At 47.7% G+C, this 16,854-nt stretch overlaps 1 protein-coding gene across 1 annotated transcript; it reads right to left on the bottom strand.

Annotated features, from left to right (window-relative positions):
- Positions 1-5,657: 5,657 nt before the first annotated feature.
- Positions 5,658-15,992, bottom strand: CACNG1 (calcium voltage-gated channel auxiliary subunit gamma 1). Its single transcript, XM_026099054.2, has 4 exons — positions 15,752-15,992; positions 8,573-8,647; positions 6,287-6,424; positions 5,658-6,008 (listed from the first exon to the last, which is right to left on the bottom strand). Exons 1-4 carry the CDS (start codon positions 15,990-15,992, stop codon positions 5,782-5,784), a joined length of 681 nt encoding a protein of 226 aa, XP_025954839.1. The 3' UTR covers positions 5,658-5,781.
- Between the last annotated feature and the right edge of the window lie 862 nt (positions 15,993-16,854).

The raw sequence follows: 16,854 nt of genomic DNA on the forward strand, positions 1-16,854 counted from the left end.
AACATCTTCACATCACTGCACCTCGTTGGTCTGAGGTAAAGCGGGGGAAAAGCTTTTAAATGAATTGCCGAAACCACCAAAACCCGTGAAGAAATGCATTTGTCACCAGCAAGCATGGTGGGGTGGCATGCGACCCCCCCGAAGGCTGTGGTGAAACAGACGGTCTTGCTAAGCTCGGGGCACTCAGACGTTTTCATGGCGTTAAGCTCATCTTAAAAAACACGTCTTTGGGACAGTTGCCTTCCCTGTGCTGCCTAGTATCTCAGTCTTTACCCTTTATAAGGCTTCCCTATTCCAACAGGGGCCTTAAGTGTTTCCACAATACAAATATAAATAACTCTTATGCATAAAAGCAGGCTAAGGTAGAATCAAAGCCCTTTCATCCATGTTTCTCCTGAAAGTTGACACGCCGCTTTGTTTAATGACACGGACCGTGGCATTACGGACCCTTTCTGAGCGGCGTGTGAACGCTTCCAGCGCAGCCTGACCTTGCAAACCCTCCGCGTGCTGCCCGCTGCTTTGAGTAATCAATGTTTTGTTCCCTGATTTCTCGAGTTCTGCTACGTTTTCCGCAGAGGTGGCTGCTTCAAGCAGTGCTTTTGCTACACGGGTAACATCTCTGTGATAAGTACTGCTGAAAGCAAAAAGTAAGTGTGTTTGGATGGAAATTTTCTTTTTAGAGTAAACTCAAATGTAGCAGGATCTGAACGTTTCCAAATCAGGAAGCCCGCGATGCTTTATGCTGTGCCTGTATCACCGCTCAACTCATTTCATTTGTATTGTTTTTAAATTTCTGGTTTTCCTGGAAAAACGGCAGGCAGACAGCTTGTCAAGCCGGATGGTGATGATCTATGGTGCCTATGAAAATTTGCTCATCATATTCCTTGACGTGAAATACAGGCTATTTCTCTTGGTGTAGGATATTTGCTCCAGTATCTTTTTGGTGGCTGTGTCAGGGAGCGAGGATTGAACCACTCCAAGTTCTCTTCTTTCACTCCAGAGAAGTAAAAAGATCTTCAGCAAATGCAGTGGAAACATCAGTTGGATTTGGAGTTTGTAACAGTTTCAGTTGAGAAATGTTGAAAAGGTTTTACTTCATTAGGGTTTAATATATGCTTCTGATAAATTACAGAAAGCGCTCTGAGATCTGAATTATCCAAAACTAGTTAGAAGATGGCAGTCCGTTTTCCATAAGATTTTCTCTCTCCTGAAGGGCAAGTGCTTTCCCAAGAGACCTGCTGCAAAGTCATCGCTGTTCTCAGTGAGACTAGGAATAGTGGGCACAAAACTGAAGCAGCACCCGGGGGTTCGACCTGCCATTCTCTGCCCTGCAAAAAGGGGGGAGAAAAGACTCGGGGACTCGAGTCCTGTTCTGAACCAGCGCCTCGTGTTCAAGTTCATTAAAAAGAAACTAGGCCAGAAATCAGCGTTTGTGCTTTTCTCAGCATTTCTTTGCAGAAAGCAGAAGAGCAGCTCGCTCTGTACCTGGAGGTGGCACGTGGGTACGCGATGCCCGTGAGGCTGGAATTCATCTGCATCAGCTGCGCTGGCATCAGAGCGTCTAAGTCCGACACGCTGCGAACGAGCTCATCCTGGACTCGGTCAAAACAAAGCCACGAAGCTCCTTTCTTGCCCCTTGGTGAGAAGGGAAAGGGTAAATGGTTGAGTGGCTTCACATCAGCCAGATCCCCTTGCAGCAGGGCAGGGAATGGCATCGCACAGCCTCGTGTTCCAGTACTGCAGTTTAAAAGCATATATATAACATTCAAAGGGGCAGTGGGCCACCATGGAAGGCTGAAATTTATTTTAAATGAGGTTTAAAATGAGATTTTGTTTTATAAACAGTTCCTGCCCATTGGTCAAGTCCCTGACATGTAAATGCCGGACTGTAGGCTGCTGGATCAGGCCCGAGGTCTCAGCATCCCGGTGCGGGGAGGCGATCCGGGGATCCATGGGACCTGCTGGAAATAACTCCCGTGCTTGCCAGCAAGGTAAGGGGGAAAAAGAGGTGAAGACCACAAGAAAGAGCTGGAGCAGAAAGGAATCAGTGAAAAAAGAAAGAGGGAAATAATCTGCACGCGGCTGCTCCCTGCGTGCCCTGAAGGCCGCTGAGCCGAGAGCCTGGAGAAAGCTCTCGCGGCGGCCGCCGGCTCGGAGGCTGCCGTTAGCGCTGTAGTATCTCTTCACGGGTAAATGCTGTTTGGAGAGTTCAGCTCGCTGCTTGCTAAACAGGCAGTTTTGTTCCTCGGGGCTGTCAGTCTGGCACCTTTCTGCACATTTAATTCACACAACACAGCATTTAAAAATAAAGGAAGCAGACTCTCTCTGCGCCTTGTGCCTCGCAGCAAACCTTAGTCTTGCATCAGCAGAAAAGCTTGATGTCTCCTTTTGCATCAGCGGCGATTTAGCGCTGGGTTTTTCAGCGCGGCGGGCGGGCATCAGCCCTGCCGTTTGCTCGCTTGAGAGAATGAAAACTCGGAGTGGTTACACCTCCTCCCCCTCGACTTTATAGTCTTCTTTCCTTTGTGTAGAGGCCAATTCCTTTTATTAACTTCCTTGAAACGCATTATCAGCTGCCTGGCAGCGAGGTTTGGCTGTGGCAGAACGAAGCGGCTGGAGGAGCGGTGCCTTTCCCCCCCTGAATACCAATGACCGCTTTAGCGGCCGAGTCCCTCAGCAGCGCTTACTAATATCTGGAAAAGGAAAATGAAGTCATGCGCAGGCTGCTCGGTCTTGCAGGAAACATGCTGAAGCAGGGAACGATCAAAAAAGCCTCTTCACTTACAGCAGGCAGAAAAGAAGGCTCGGTGAGTCCACGAGCTTTGGGAAGGCGTCAAGCCCGGCTGAGTTACAGTCGGTGGGTCCGAGGCCTCGCTGCGCTGAGCGGTGTGTTTTCCCTTACACGTGGGTAAAGTGAGCACAGAGAAGCCATGAAACCTCTGGATCCAGGCCAAAGCCCGTTGCTCGGTGGAGGCTCTCCAGGGCCCTCGCCGGGGCCGGGATGAGGTGTTTCAGCCCTGGCACGAGCAGGGGGCACGTGCTGGTAAGGTGAGGCCCTCCACAGGCTCTTCATCTAAAATACGTTCCTCTTGCTAATGAGTATCAAGCATAATTGGCCACATCGCTAATGGGAAAAACCAGCTTCTTGGCTGGGCAACACGCTGGCCTGTCAGGATAAGAAACAACCCAGAAAGGAGGGTTTTTTGCTGAAGAAGCATTGCAAGAAGCAGCTGGTGCAGGGAAAAGCGTGTGCACGAAAGGCTTTTGCAGGGGCATGGGAAGTCCCAGCAGCACCGCGAGCCAGGGACTCGCCGGAGCCTCCCCTCGCTGGGACCCGCGCACCCGGAGCTACGGCATCTCAGCCCCTCGCACCTCCAAGGTAAGGTGGTTTTGGTGGGGGGGGGCTGAGCTGGGACCGCCTTTACGCCTCCCGCCGTGGCCCCGGGTACGCTGCCGCTCTGCGTGTGCTCGGGCATCCCGGACGGGTCGCGTGCCCCGGGAGTCGTGCAAACTCGCTTTTCTGTTGCGGCGTGTAAAGACTCTCCCTAGGAACTAACCCCTGTTTTCCTCGCGCGATGAGAATGCAAATTGGGAACGTCAGCTCGGTATCCAAAAATAAGATTTCAGAACCATTTAGCGTTTCACAACGGTGACAACTTGAAGACTTCCAGTTGTCTCTTGTTGCGAGGGACGTAGGCAGAATTCCCCAGTTCGTACTCAGATCTGAGCACTGATGACTGCTTTATCCCACAACTTTATAATATACATGTTATTTGTAGTGCTTTTCAACTTCAAAGAGCTCGAAAAACTTTAATGCAACTGCACAAAAGCTCTGTATTCTCGCTACCGTTTTACTGATGGGGAAGTGGAGACCCGTGGCTGAGGAGCTGCTTTCCTGCAGCAGGAGCTCCAGCTGGATGCTGCCGGGTCTCGGCTGCACCCAACGCTCTGGCCGGCGCTGGCAGCGGCACGGACAGGCCCTTGCTCTGCCTGCTGTGGTCACGAGCAAAAAAATGCTCCTTAGCTTCTTTAAGCAAAGAAATTAAGCAAAATGTCACAATTTCAGATTTCTTCAAAATGATCGGCGTTTTTCTGTTCTGAATTCTGTCTTCTGTTGGCTTTAAAATTGTGAAAGCTTGGTGTTAGTCAATGAGGGAGAGAACGCTTCTGTTTCCTTTTCTCCTGTTTTCTAAATTATCCAGGGAAGAAACAGAAACATAAAAGAAAGGCATTTTCTTGCTTGGAAAAAAATTGCAAAAATGCTGAAGGAATTTAAAGATTGCACTGTAAACAGAAGCCCCCCACGAGCTGGAGTGACAAAACTTTCCATCCAACATCTCCCTTCCATGGCAGCTCATGCGACTTTCCCTTTGGCAGCAGGAGCCACTGAGAAAGAAATTGCTAATCGTGTGAGCAACGTGAATGCCTTGGTATGGCCTGTGTTGCCTTTTCTTTTTTTTCCTCCCCGCTGTGCTTTTTTTTAGGTTAAAAGGAGGGCTGCAGAGGTCCCCCTCCTGCCGCCGAGCCGGCTCCTGGCTGTGCAACGGGCTCAGGGCCGCGGGCCGGTCCCGCACACGAGGCCGAGGTGAAGCCCTGGTCCCCGGTGACGTGGGGCGGCCGTGGGAGCGAGCAAGCGAGCGCTGGCAGCGTCACCCACTAGCGATGCCTGGGGCATCTCCTACGGCGAGCCGAGGAAAAGGAGCGCAAACAGCAAGGCCTTCTTTGTAGCATCGCTGTGGCTGACCCTCCCGAGCGTTTAAATCCAAGTCCTTTCCTTCCTGGCAGCTACCTTGGAGGATTTTTCCCTGTACGTCCTTTCAAGTAGGCGTGCAGTGAGCAAGGCAGACTGTTCTGTAAGTTCATTCATTCACAAGGATCGAATGAGAGCTACGTACAGTAAAAACCATCCAGAATTACACTGTAATACTGGATCTAGCAGAATTTGATGGGCAGTGTGATTCATCCATCAAAATCATCTTGCAGAAAATCATACTACTGGAGGATTGTGGTTTTTATTAAAAGAAAATATCATTAATGTTCAGTACTTCTTGGCTTTGCCATCAAAGTTTAAGCAGAATGGAAATTGATTTTTTTTTGTGTGTGCTTAATTCAAAAGTGTAGAACTGCAAGGTATAAATTTGTAGGCTAAATTTGTGATTTTAAATTTTTACCCCAACGCTAGGCAAAGTCTGTTTTTATTTTAGCACTGCGAACGGTAGAACAGTGCAAGGATCTCCAGCTTATTCCAGACTGGTGAACTGAGCCTCTGGGAGGTACAGGAGGGTGGTACAACTGGGGAAATGGGCTCACCAAGGAGCTAGAGCTTCTCCCCGAGTCCCTCTGACCAAGCTGGGAGTAAAGCCCGATATCCCTCACCCATCTGCTCTTGAGTGTAACTATGCTGTATACTTTCTCCCTAAAAATGCTGTCCTCTCTGTGGCATGTGCTCGCTCACACGTGCGTTTTCCCTGGACTGCACTGGCACAACGCAACCCCAAACTGCAGATCACCCCCCTCGGCTTCCAGCAGCGTGGAAGTACAAAGCGCGGTGGAGCAGAGTGACATTTACTCATGACCCATGCTGTTGTTCATAATGCTTTTTCTCCTTTCTTAGAAAATTGAAAGAAAATAATAATTGTAATTGAACATCCCTTGGTTCAGTAATGACTTAGTTTATGGAGTGGCAGTGCACATGGCATTGTGGTATCCAGACATTTTAAAAAATATATATTTTTTCCAAACACTTTCTGGCTTTTTAGGCAAGGGCGGGGGGTGGGAACGTTAGTTCTCTGGTTCTGCATCCATACAGGTCTCCCAGGGGTTTTGGGGGAAGCGAGGCAAGGCGATCAGAAGGAGAATAATTCCAAAGATGAAGAGCAGGACGAAGGCAGCACAGGCACAGGCAAAAGACCAGGAGTAACTGTACTCAATCCAGACTGTCTCCTCGCTGTCAATCATCCTTTTCACAGATTGTCTCATGACTTCAACAGAGATGATGATGCAGAGACCTGAAGGAAGATGAGAGCAGTGGGTTGAACAACCAGCTGTCAATTTTTCCTCCTTAATTAACCACCTTATCTGCCTTTTTGCATAGAAAAATTGCAGCGAGCTTCACAGGTGAGTCATTGACTTCAACATTTGAAGAACCAACAGTAACAAGTGCTCTGATCGTTGCTATAACTCAGGCCATGTAAGTTGATTATCACCTTCTAGGAACACCTGCAGGCTTGTTTCTCTACATTTTCCTATGAACTTAGTGCAACTATTTCAGCACCAACCCTCCTACCTGCAAAGGTGTAGAACATGGACGCTGGCTTCAGCAGATAGTCCCTCTTTTTCCTGAAGGAGAAGAGGACACAGATTGTTCCGATGATTGCGAAGCCAACACTGAAGATGGCGATGGCTGCAGCTGAAATGCTGTATTCTGCCAAAGCAAAACAAAGACCAAAAACCAGTAAACGCCTGCACATTTCGAGCAGGCTCCTGTCAGCTATTGCAGAAGGTCGGTCAGAACTGGGTATCCTCTCATTGCTGTAGCGGGAGGGAGGATTCATTGTAATGAACTATTTCTCTCAGATAAAAGCAGCAGCAAATATTGGCCATGTATCTTTTGAATTTAAAGGGTGTAAAAACAGAGAGAGCAAGAGAGGGAATCTTTTTTGGGGCACTTCCTGCAGGAGCAAGCGGCTCCCGCATTGGCCTGCTGAAGCTCTGGGCTGGAGCCACGTCAGCCCTGCCGCATAATGTTGTTGTTGGGATTACTGCACTCCGCGCTGTCCTTTCTCCATCAGTCCGCACTCTTCTCTTAGCGTAAACAGACAGCTCTAGGCTATTTTTATTCCAGATCCATATCACAGGACCTCTGTGAGGCCCCGGTGCGTGGTGGCAATGTTGTACCGACACAGAGAGACGTAAGTGCCAAAGGGCTCCAAGTCGGAGCTGCCAAACCAGACCAAGCAGGAGGGAGGCCAGAGGTGAACTGTTTGCATAGCCTCTATTTTTTCCTGTAAAACACTGATTTCCAGTTCTGTGAAAACTCAGCTTCTCAAGGGCAGCGGATTAAACCTTCCATAAAATGCCCTCTCTCTTGATAAGCCTGCGAGGATATGCACTAGACAATTCACTCAGCAAAGCGCAGTTCAGTGTCTGAATGGTGGGGAAAGGTTGCTAATTCAGACCTGCATTTACATATTGCATTTGTTTTCAGATTAGTTTAATATTTAACACATGTAGCCATGCGTGAACATCACAGTGCCTGATGATATTTGCCTTTCAAACCGCTAAAAATAATATATCTTCTAGGCAAAATCATAAAGAATCTTTTTGCCTGGTACTAATTAGCTCCCATCAAAATGGAGCTATTTCTGTGCAAGCGAACAGCATATTAGTCTTTGTTCTCTTTGCTTTCATACCACTATTTTATTATAATTTTCTTAATGTTTTTCTTTTTGATTTTCTTTACTATGTGTTAGAACTTCCTGAAAGGGTTAGTTTCAATATGAAAATCTTTTGCCATGGCTTAGGCTTTTTCTTTCACTTCAAAGAAAAGACGTTCTTTCCAAATTTCTTCTGAAATGACCAAGAAATGATTGGATACACTTTTAAGATCAGATAGATAGATCTAACAGTATATAAATAAACAAAAGCAGGTAGCTCAGATATATGCTCTTTTACCCATTTAAAATTCACAAACTTTCCTGCCTTGGGAAATTGCTTCTTTAGAAAACCTGTGCTGCAGGGTCTTCCATCGTTTTTATTTCCACTGGAAGCAGAGCCAACTGTTTAATATGTGTAATGTAATTGTCAATTCATTTACTCCACACTAAAATATGTTGTGTGGCAAAATATAAAGGAATTTGTCCTCAATGAGAGGGCAAGAAAGCGAGAAGAGCACATTAGATTAGTGCTAAAAAATATTTGTCTTTAGCAGGGTGATTAGAAATGAGTAATTTGTCTGTGAAAGACAATTTTCAAGATCCATGCTATGTAAACACTCTCTGTAAGTGTCTTTACAGGATCTCCCTGCCTGCCTGCCACTGAGCACTCTGGTTTTTATGTGACTTTCTTATAAAATCAATATCAAGCATAAAATTCCTAATGGTCTTCATAGAGTGTCTGTACTTCTTCTCAGGGTCAAGACTCTGCTCAGGGTATGATTTATTTATTTAGATTTTATTTATGTCCTCTTCCTTCGATGGTAAAGGTTTAGAGTGTAGAAGATAATGCCAATGTTGTGAATGTCATTTTTTTAATGATGAAAAGACTTTTCCAGTTTTGATGCATATTGACTTTGTTACATATTTGTGGGACAACTTTGAATAAGGTCATGTTTAAGAGTGGAGGCAACTCATATATAAAAATTATTCTTCCCAGCAAGCTGGTATTTGACCTCGTTCAGAGCCTTTTTACATTTATCCCAGCTGACAATACAACTGATTGAAATTCCTTCACTGATTTCAGTGGAACCACGATCGAACCCTCATTTTTGGGACTGGGGACCTGTTTACATCAGATCTTCTGTGCACCCAGTTCATGCAATGTTAGGAAAATGTTTTTCAGGCTCCGTTCTTACCTTTCTGGGTGGTTACTTCAAATATCTCTGAGCTCTCTCCTGGAGTGAAGTGCTTAAAGTAGGAGCAGTCGCTTTCTGAAGAACAAAGGGAAATTTAATTTTGTGAGCTTAGGAACCTCTGATAAAATGCAGTAGAATTAACTCTGCTTTTTTATTGAAGTGTCAGACTTAAAACACTTTTAAGGTACAGGCTAATGGTATCTCGGTTCTGCTGCAGACATCCAGCAAACTCTTCTTTGAAGAATGAAGGTGGCAATGAGCAATCTGCTGCAGGGATTTAGGCCTCAATCTATCAAAACAGCTCAAGGGGTGCATTAACAGGCCTGAAAGTTGTGCTTCCCAAGCCCTCCCGTTGGAGAACATTTCCCACAAAAGGGCAATAGGGGGACAAAGTGCCAGTTTGATGACTTCCTCTAATATTTCAACTTTGCTTGACATGTCGTGTCAGTCATGCCGGCTTAGCTGTATCCCAACCTGCCAAGGGAGTGGAGGGGACGGTGACACTGAGAAATGTGAGTTGAATCTGATGTGTTTGGGAGCAGAGGAATGGCATTTGCATGGCAGGCTATCGGCTCTGGTAGTGCGGACAAGGTTGAAGCCACCTCTGCTACCTTTTGGAGGCTGCTCCCTCCGAGAGCTTTGCAAACTGATTGCGCTTCTATTTCAAGCATGAATTACAGATAATTTTCCTCATTCTGTCTTTGGCTGTTCCTCCGCGGCTGTATTTCCTGGTAATGAGACTCCCCGTGCCCACAGCTGAGTTAGCATCTCAGTTTGCCCCCCTTTGCAGCTGCCTCTGCCAACGGCTCTGCATGAACATCACCACATATGGACCTGTACGGGTCGTACGAGGACCGCCTGTGCCGAGCCTTCGCTCCAAAAAGGGAGGATCGAGTGTCCTTGTCCGCCTCCTCCCTCCCTGATCTTCCCTTCTCCAGCTCCTCTCCCTCACTGCGGCAGCGACCGGGAGGGAAGAAGCGGCCCAGGAAAGTTTGCTGCACGGCACCTTCCTAGGGTCACTGCGCTGCGGGTCGTCACGCAGAGAGACTGCGCCGATGCCACAAAGCCCACGACATTTTACTATGATAGGGAGGACCCAGCCTTTTTTTCTGACTGTCAGATGCCTGACACTAGCTATCTAAAGCTGCAAACAAATATTGCAAAAGGAAGGAAAGGCTAATTAAAGTCACACAAGTCAAGGACAAAGAGAATATCCTGCAACCTGACTTTACCAAAGTTCGCTCCCATCAGGCTATTAACTTAATTTGAGAAGATCCAGAGTTAGATAATGGGAGCTTAATGGAGTGCCTCTATCTGGACTTTATGCGAGCATGCTGCCAGATAAGCAGGATATCTGTAGTGGGGTTTTAAGCTGAATGAGGATGATGCTCATGGGCAGGGGAATAATGAGTGGGGGGAAGTTTCTAGCTGAGTCTTTCAAAGATACAGCTTTGGCATGGTGTGGTATAATACTCAGAATAGTGAAATTAAGCAGGCAAGGGCATGCGGTTACTGTCAATAAATACATAGGAGTTGCGGGTGGAAATAAACAGCAGACAGGAGAAATATTATTTAAGTTAGAGATACAAGAACAAGCAGTTATAAACTGATGAGGAAAGTCTTGAGGCTGGAAATTAGAAGAAAGATGGTTTTCCTTGCTTGGGAGGCATTGGACTCTGCACCTTCTTTCTAAAAAGAGACATAGGGCAGGAACAAAACAACCAATACATGGGGCTCAGTCTGTTTTGCAAGACATGGTGTGAGGGGGGCTGGGGCCTGGGTGCTGCTGTGCACAGACTACCATGTGTGCCTGGTCCGGGACTCGTCCTCAGCAGCACTATGAAACGCATCTCTGCACATCCAGAGCAAGATACTGCTTTCAGCCTCCAGCTGAAGCATCGGAGTGGGATGGGGAAGGGTCTGCTGAGGACCTATTGATTTCAAGCTTTGGCAGCAGTTATGTTTGGATGGAGCATGTTCTCACTATTTATAACCTATTTAATTGAAGGTTTGGAGGGGGCGCAGAGCTGAGAGAACAATCGCTTGCCAAGAATTTGGCTGGAATTGTGCAGTCGTCGAGGTGCCGCAAGCAGCGCCAGGGCTCTGATTGAGCTATTCTCCTGAGCAGACGCTCGAGAGGGCACATTCAGCGCCTCTCTTTCTGCACCCTCTTCTCCAGCTTGCAGGACACAGGGGCAACCTGTGGAAACGATTCCTTCCATGAAAATATTGTCTATTTACAGCATTAATTTCTAGTGGCTACAAGATACCAGCTGGGTTCTTTTGTTTCTCCTATCACATAAATGGTAGAGTTTAGAGTTACTTATTCAAGTAAGATTTATTTTCTCTCTCCAAAGAGATAGGCAATTCTAAAGCAGCATTTTGGGGCCCATTAGTGGAAAAATCTTCTGAGATGTTGTTACCTATTTTTATAAGCTGACTTGTGTTGTGTTCCCAGGTTCTCCTTTGTCTGTGACTAGGTTAATGGTTGTTCAGCTCTGGCATCTCCTGGCCAGTTCTTTATTATCCCTGCAAATGACTGGGGCAAACATGTTTGAACTCAAACATCTGTGACTAAAACTGCAAATGATGACCCCAAAAGAGCAATGTGTCCCTGAGTAAACAGGGCTTGGGCAGCCGCAGATCTTTGCCAACAACCTGGTGGTGGTGGAGGCTGCAAATCACTGCTGGTGATAGGAGGCTGGTTCAGGGTCCATCGACTCCTGTGCTAAAGGGTAGGGAGACAGGATGAAGCTGAGACACTTCATCTTGAATTCACTGGTTTGGCTTCTAATTAATTCTGCAAAGAGAAAAGTGTGAACTAAAAGGAATCCCCACGGCTGCTGACTGTACCAAGCCGGTGGTCAAACCTGTCCAGCCATGGTGTGACCTTTCACAGCTTTGTGTAGACGGCAAATGGATAACTTATGTGTATGACAGATAACTAGTGGATAACGCTGCCCTGGTTCGAGAGCAGCTGGCTCAGTGTGGTTCAGCACAGCACTGCAATGGATGAGCAGGGAGGTGGAGAGACTCTGCTGATGGGATTAGAAACATCCTAAAGTCAGGCATGGTGGAGGGGACCATTCCTGCTTCTGTCTTGAATAGCTATAGCGACCCACAGATATGGGCACCACAAGAGTATTGCCCAACAATAAAATGACAGGTAAGTCATAATAAAAATCACATTTACAGGATGCTGGACAGTTCAGCATAGGATCTGGTTCTTTCCTGCAGATGGCAAAGGGTCTGAAATTAGCACACACACCTTGATGCGTTTTTCAGTGGTACTTGCTCTTAAACTAAAATATAGGCAAAAAAGGAAATGGTTATTTGTGTTACCCTTGTGCTAAGGAGCCCTAGTGTTCAAGCGGGTGCTCTTCCAAAGTCTCCCCCCGCTTGACCGAGCCAAGGCAATCCCCGCTCCTGCCCAAGCAGGGTCAGCGGCTGGGGAGCGCTGGGAAGCCTCTTTCAGAGATGGACTTACCTGCAGGAAAAGAGGCTGGGTCTGAGTGTGGTGGCTTAAAGCATAGCTCTTCAAAGGTATGATAAATGGGGTTATCACAGAAGTGAGTTAGCTTTGGGAGGATGTTCATATTGGTAAATACAGTTATTGTGCAACAACAAAGCCAGGTTATCGTTTTTGGTGACGTGATATACTGTTTTCAGTTTAAAGACACTTCATGCTCTGCTAAGATGGGACTATCTGTGTCAACAAAGTCCCCTCTTATTCAAGAGAACTGAGGGGCTTCAATGCCTCTCAGGGGCATCATGAATTAGAGAAAAGCCCATTTGTGTCACACCACATTTACATAATGCATAGGTTTTAAAATGGGTTTTATAATGGATGAAAACTGTGTGGCAAGCTTGGTTTCTCTCCACCCCTAATTGCATAATCTCTGTCACGATGTCACCTAGTTTGCTGATGGGCCCAGTCCAGGGGCTCTGAGGTCCTGAAGGCAAGTGTGAACTCAGAGGACAAGTGTGGTTCATCAGACGCTGCCCTCCCCCTTCCTGGTCACCTTCGCTTACAGCACTCCTGGCCCCTTCCCTTCAGGTCCATGATTCCTGGATGACTTCTACGCACAGGGAAATGGGATAATTCATCTTTCCTCTATTTCTGCAGAGCCAGTCCATCCTGCCACTCATAGCCATGGGGAGCCTGAGGGCAGCTGTGGCAGCCGCAAGATGAAGCAGTAACACAAGAGCAAAGAGCTAAGGTTGAGCCTCTGGGTGCTGCAATCTGGAGTGCTCCTGGAGGAAGGAAGGTTAGAAAAGCAGATGTTTGGGGCATGCAGAGTTTAAGCGGTGGCAGCCATCACCGATCAGCATGGGGTAGGGGTTGGAGTCAGGCTTACTCTTGAACCTGAGAAGGATGCTAGCACTAGGGTTTCTGTGGCATGCTGGATGGTTAGAAAGAGCTGGATGAGGGATGCTTTTAAGCTGAGATTGTCGCTTGTAGTAAGTTTGGAGGACAGGACCTGTTGCCACGTTTAGAGGAGGCATTGAAGGTTAAGGTGAGGGCTGAGTGACGGAGGGGGCTAGACCTTGGGTTTCCACCTGGCCATCAAAGCCAGGGGAGGGAAGCCAGAGGAAGGGCTTTGAAACACACAGAGATGGTAGGTCTGAATAGTTTAACTTCGTAGTAGTCTTGCAGGGTTAGTCTCTTGTATGAATGGGAATGGGACACTTGCTGGTTACCCCATTTGCTCTAGTTCTTTTCCTATCAGACTGGAGTTGCCTAAACTCAGATTCGTATGTTTAACAGGAACAATTTTACCTGCTTGTGGCAGACAAAGGCTGTAGAGCATCACCTGTGCCACCCAACTTGCCGGTGCACAGGAGCACACTTTTTAGGACAGCACCTACACTGGAGTTAGATTGGCAGTGACGGAGGAGTCTGTCGCACTTTCTAGTAAACGGCTCCAATGGCCCATTGATCACAGTTAAAAATGTCCCTACATTAATCTGAGTTTGCCCAGTTTTAACTGTCACCTCCCTGATATTTTTATTCCTCACAGCAGCATGCCAAACCCTTTTCCAATTTGTCAACATCCTCTGAAGAGTGTTGTTAAATTTTAAACCTCTTTGCCTAAATCACAGGCCTGCTTTGTAGACTATGAGCCAAGTCATCTTCCACATTTTGCACTGTGCTAAGCTCAAAAACTAATAAATAATATTAATAGTGCCATCCATTTCCTCCAAAGAGTGACTAGTAAATGCTTATTAATGCAGTGATAAATTGCTATGTTTCTTTTCCGGTGATAGCAGTAATGTCTGATTATGTCTCATGATTTTCAGTAAAACTGACGTCCACCTGGGCTCTTTTACTCCACATTTGCTCATTCACGTTTTCTTGACGAATGCAGTTTCACAACTGCAGCGTTTCCCTGCTGATGTCTTCCCGAAAGTGGGAAATTGGTCTAATGAGAGACCCGCGAAGGCAGCATGGCAGCAGCCTGTGCTCCTCGGTGGCTGGGGCTTGTTCACCTCACCATGCTGTGTCCTCTGTGTAAGTAAGATGGGGGCTTAACTTTTATTTTATAACAGAGGTGAAGATGTAATTCAGAAGGTAAAGGCTGTTTGAAACCTCACAAGCTTATTTTGACGCAGGACTTCATCCAAATTCCAAAATATCTCCCAACACTAGCCCGGCACGTCGCCCGCGGTGTGGCTGAGCTGCCGGTGAAGGGCTCGGTTCGGTATCTCCACAAATACCCGTTCGTTTACTGTGCCCGTTAGGCAGGCAGTGGGGGGACGTGATTCAACGTCTGTGCAAGCACATGCTGATGTCTGTCAAAGATAGTAGCCACTTTCGTGCTGCCCTGCCTGCAAATCTCCTTTCTGGAGACAGCTGGGTATTTATGAGTTTTATATTTATCCTGCAGTTGGTGCAATTTTGGTGTTTATCAACCAATTCCTATTATTTTCCTTTTGTATGAGTTTTCCTCCACGTGCAAAGAAAGGCATACAGTGAGGAATATGTAAGTGCCTACGTGAGAGACATTAAGTTTCCAGATCACGCACTCCCAAATTTGGCCAGAGGCAGATCTGAACGCTGTGCACTAGCGCCTTGCTTCAGAATAAATAACTTTGCCAAATAGATAAAGGATTGCAGTAATATAGAGCATATACAGTAAGCTTAGGCAGTAAGATTTGCATGAGAACTTTTCAAATATGTGTTAACATATATATTTCATTTCAAACAGCGAGTCTAACATGAAGGCAAATCCTGTTATTTCTGTTCTGGAAAGAAGCCAGTTCCCTATTAGCCTTCTCAAAAAGCAGCGTAGTTCAGTCACGGCTAGAGTGTATTAGTACACGCTGTGTGAATGTTGCTGACTTTGCAATCAGCAAATGTATAATGAGCTCCTTTTACCACGGGAATGCAACGGTCTTCCTGGAAACCAGCTATGATCACTCCGCTGCCACCCTTCCTATTGATTTCGATGGAATAGCTTGCAATGAAGAAATGTATCCGATTAGGCTGCTTTCAGCCGCAAGCCCAGGGCTTTCCTTCACTGCAAGGTGGGGACACTCAGGAAAGCAGTGACAAATCATTTCTAACACCGTTTACAGCCTTTTTTTTGGAAGCTGGTAAATTACTGCCCTGCTCACAGCCCCAAGCAATGATTGCTATTGAAATAGCCTGTGGATAACGTAATAACTGTCACAACAAAGCTGTTCCTTCATAGCTATCTGAAGCAGGAAACCCTCCTAGAGATGCAGCCATGCAGGGTGGCCCGGCCCTGCAAATCCTCCCTCTGCCGGCGCTCGTCGAGGTTGGCGTGGGTCTGCCCGAGTGCCGTGGGACCCTGGGCAGATGTCAGCAAGATATCCTCCATCCAGTCTGTGATTTCCACCGTGTCCCATCCTTTCCCCTGTATACCCGCCCCTCTCTTGGCTGTGCAGGGACCGATGACTTCAATACGGTTAAAAATTTATTTGCAAGGCAACGCAGCACGCGCGCAACAGGAGAAATGGAAACGGGCAGTCTTTGCAGGGTAACATGAAAGCAAAGCAACATGCAGCGCCACGTCAGATTAAAAGACAGGGGGACAGACACCGTATTTTGTTTCTGCCGTGTCCCGTAACCTCCTAACCATTGCCTGGAGTAACCGCCTGATGCTTCCTCCCATGGGTTTCGTGCGTGGCTGGGGAACGAGCGCCGTCACGTACCTCCCGGCAGGCTTATGGGCCCGCAGCCCTTCTCCTTGGCGCCTTGCTCCTGCATGTAAATCCGCTTCGTGCAGAGCCGCCACAGCCCGAAGTGGGCCGCTTCGCAGGTGGCATTGTACTGCTCCACTTTGGGGCTCAGCACGGCCCAGTGGTCCGTCACTACGGCGGCGAAGAGGAGCGAGACGCCGACCAGGATGACGGAGAAAGTCAGCCGGATCTTCAGGGGTTTGCTCTCGTCCATGCTGCTCGGCGCGGCGGGGGGTGCCTAGGCCGGCCGCTCGCCTCGCCAGGCCGGGCCCTGCTCGCGCGGAGCCGCTCCGACGCTTCTCTCCCGACGCCCCGGCCTGCCCGAGCGTCTTCAAATGTCAGCGCAGCGACGCCGGGGGCGAGCGGGCGGCGGGGCGGCTGCCAGGGCAGCTGCTGGGAGGCATCAGCGCCGGGGGCGCGCGGTCCCGGCTGGCACGCGGCCGGCGGGCTCGGCTTTCCCCGGCCATCGCCGGGGGGTTTCGCGAGCCGGCGTTACGGCCGCTGTGGGAGGACCGCAGTCGTCTGACTTGCAGCCCTGCCCAGAAATAGGCATGAACAGAAGGATTAACTTTTCGGCTGGGTTGGGAAAAACAGCTGTGCTTGTAGTAACGCCGGGCCTGAGCTCGGTTTGATTGTAAATAGCTGAATAATAGACCCAAAGCCAACAGCGTGCGTGCGTGGGCCTTGGGCTCGTGTCAATATTTGCGAGGAGAAGTTTGGAGCGGGACCTCGTGCAGTCCTGCTGCGGACACACCGAGCGGGGAAACGGTGGCCGAAACAAACTGGCTGTGGCTGAAGCAAAGAGCAAAAATAATTCTTCTTTTTAATGACAATATTTATTTTGGAATTAAGCTAAATATTTTGCTCAGGCTGAAGGAAAATGTTTTGGTTTGAGAGCCGTCTTTTACGGTATCTAAATTTCGATACATAAACTATGGAAAGTACATATTTCATCAATTTAAGCAAATTGTTTTGCACTTTGAGAACATCGAAATGAAATCATTTGGCATTTTCCCTCCCCGCCTTTTTCTTTTCTGCAGTGGGAACTACTGACTGAAGCTGATTTCATTTCACAG

The sequence above is a fragment of the Dromaius novaehollandiae genome, chromosome 18, assembly GCF_036370855.1.
Source record: "Dromaius novaehollandiae isolate bDroNov1 chromosome 18, bDroNov1.hap1, whole genome shotgun sequence".
NCBI classification, from domain to species: Eukaryota; Metazoa; Chordata; class Aves; order Casuariiformes; family Dromaiidae; genus Dromaius; species Dromaius novaehollandiae.

What these genes read in the sequence shown, in the direction of transcription:
- CACNG1 (XM_026099054.2), bottom strand. Translation starts at nt 15,992, where the DNA reads ATGGACGAGAGCAAACCCCTGAAGATCCGGCTGACTTTCTCCGTCATC. An exon ending in GCCCATAAGCCTGCCGGGAG is followed by an intron (nt 8,648 to 15,751) that starts GTACGTGACGGC and finishes TTTGTTCTTCAG; the next exon opens with AAAGCGACTGCTCCTACTTT. An exon ending in TGAAGTAACCACCCAGAAAG is followed by an intron (nt 6,425 to 8,572) that starts GTAAGAACGGAG and finishes TTGCTTTGGCAG; the next exon opens with AATACAGCATTTCAGCTGCA.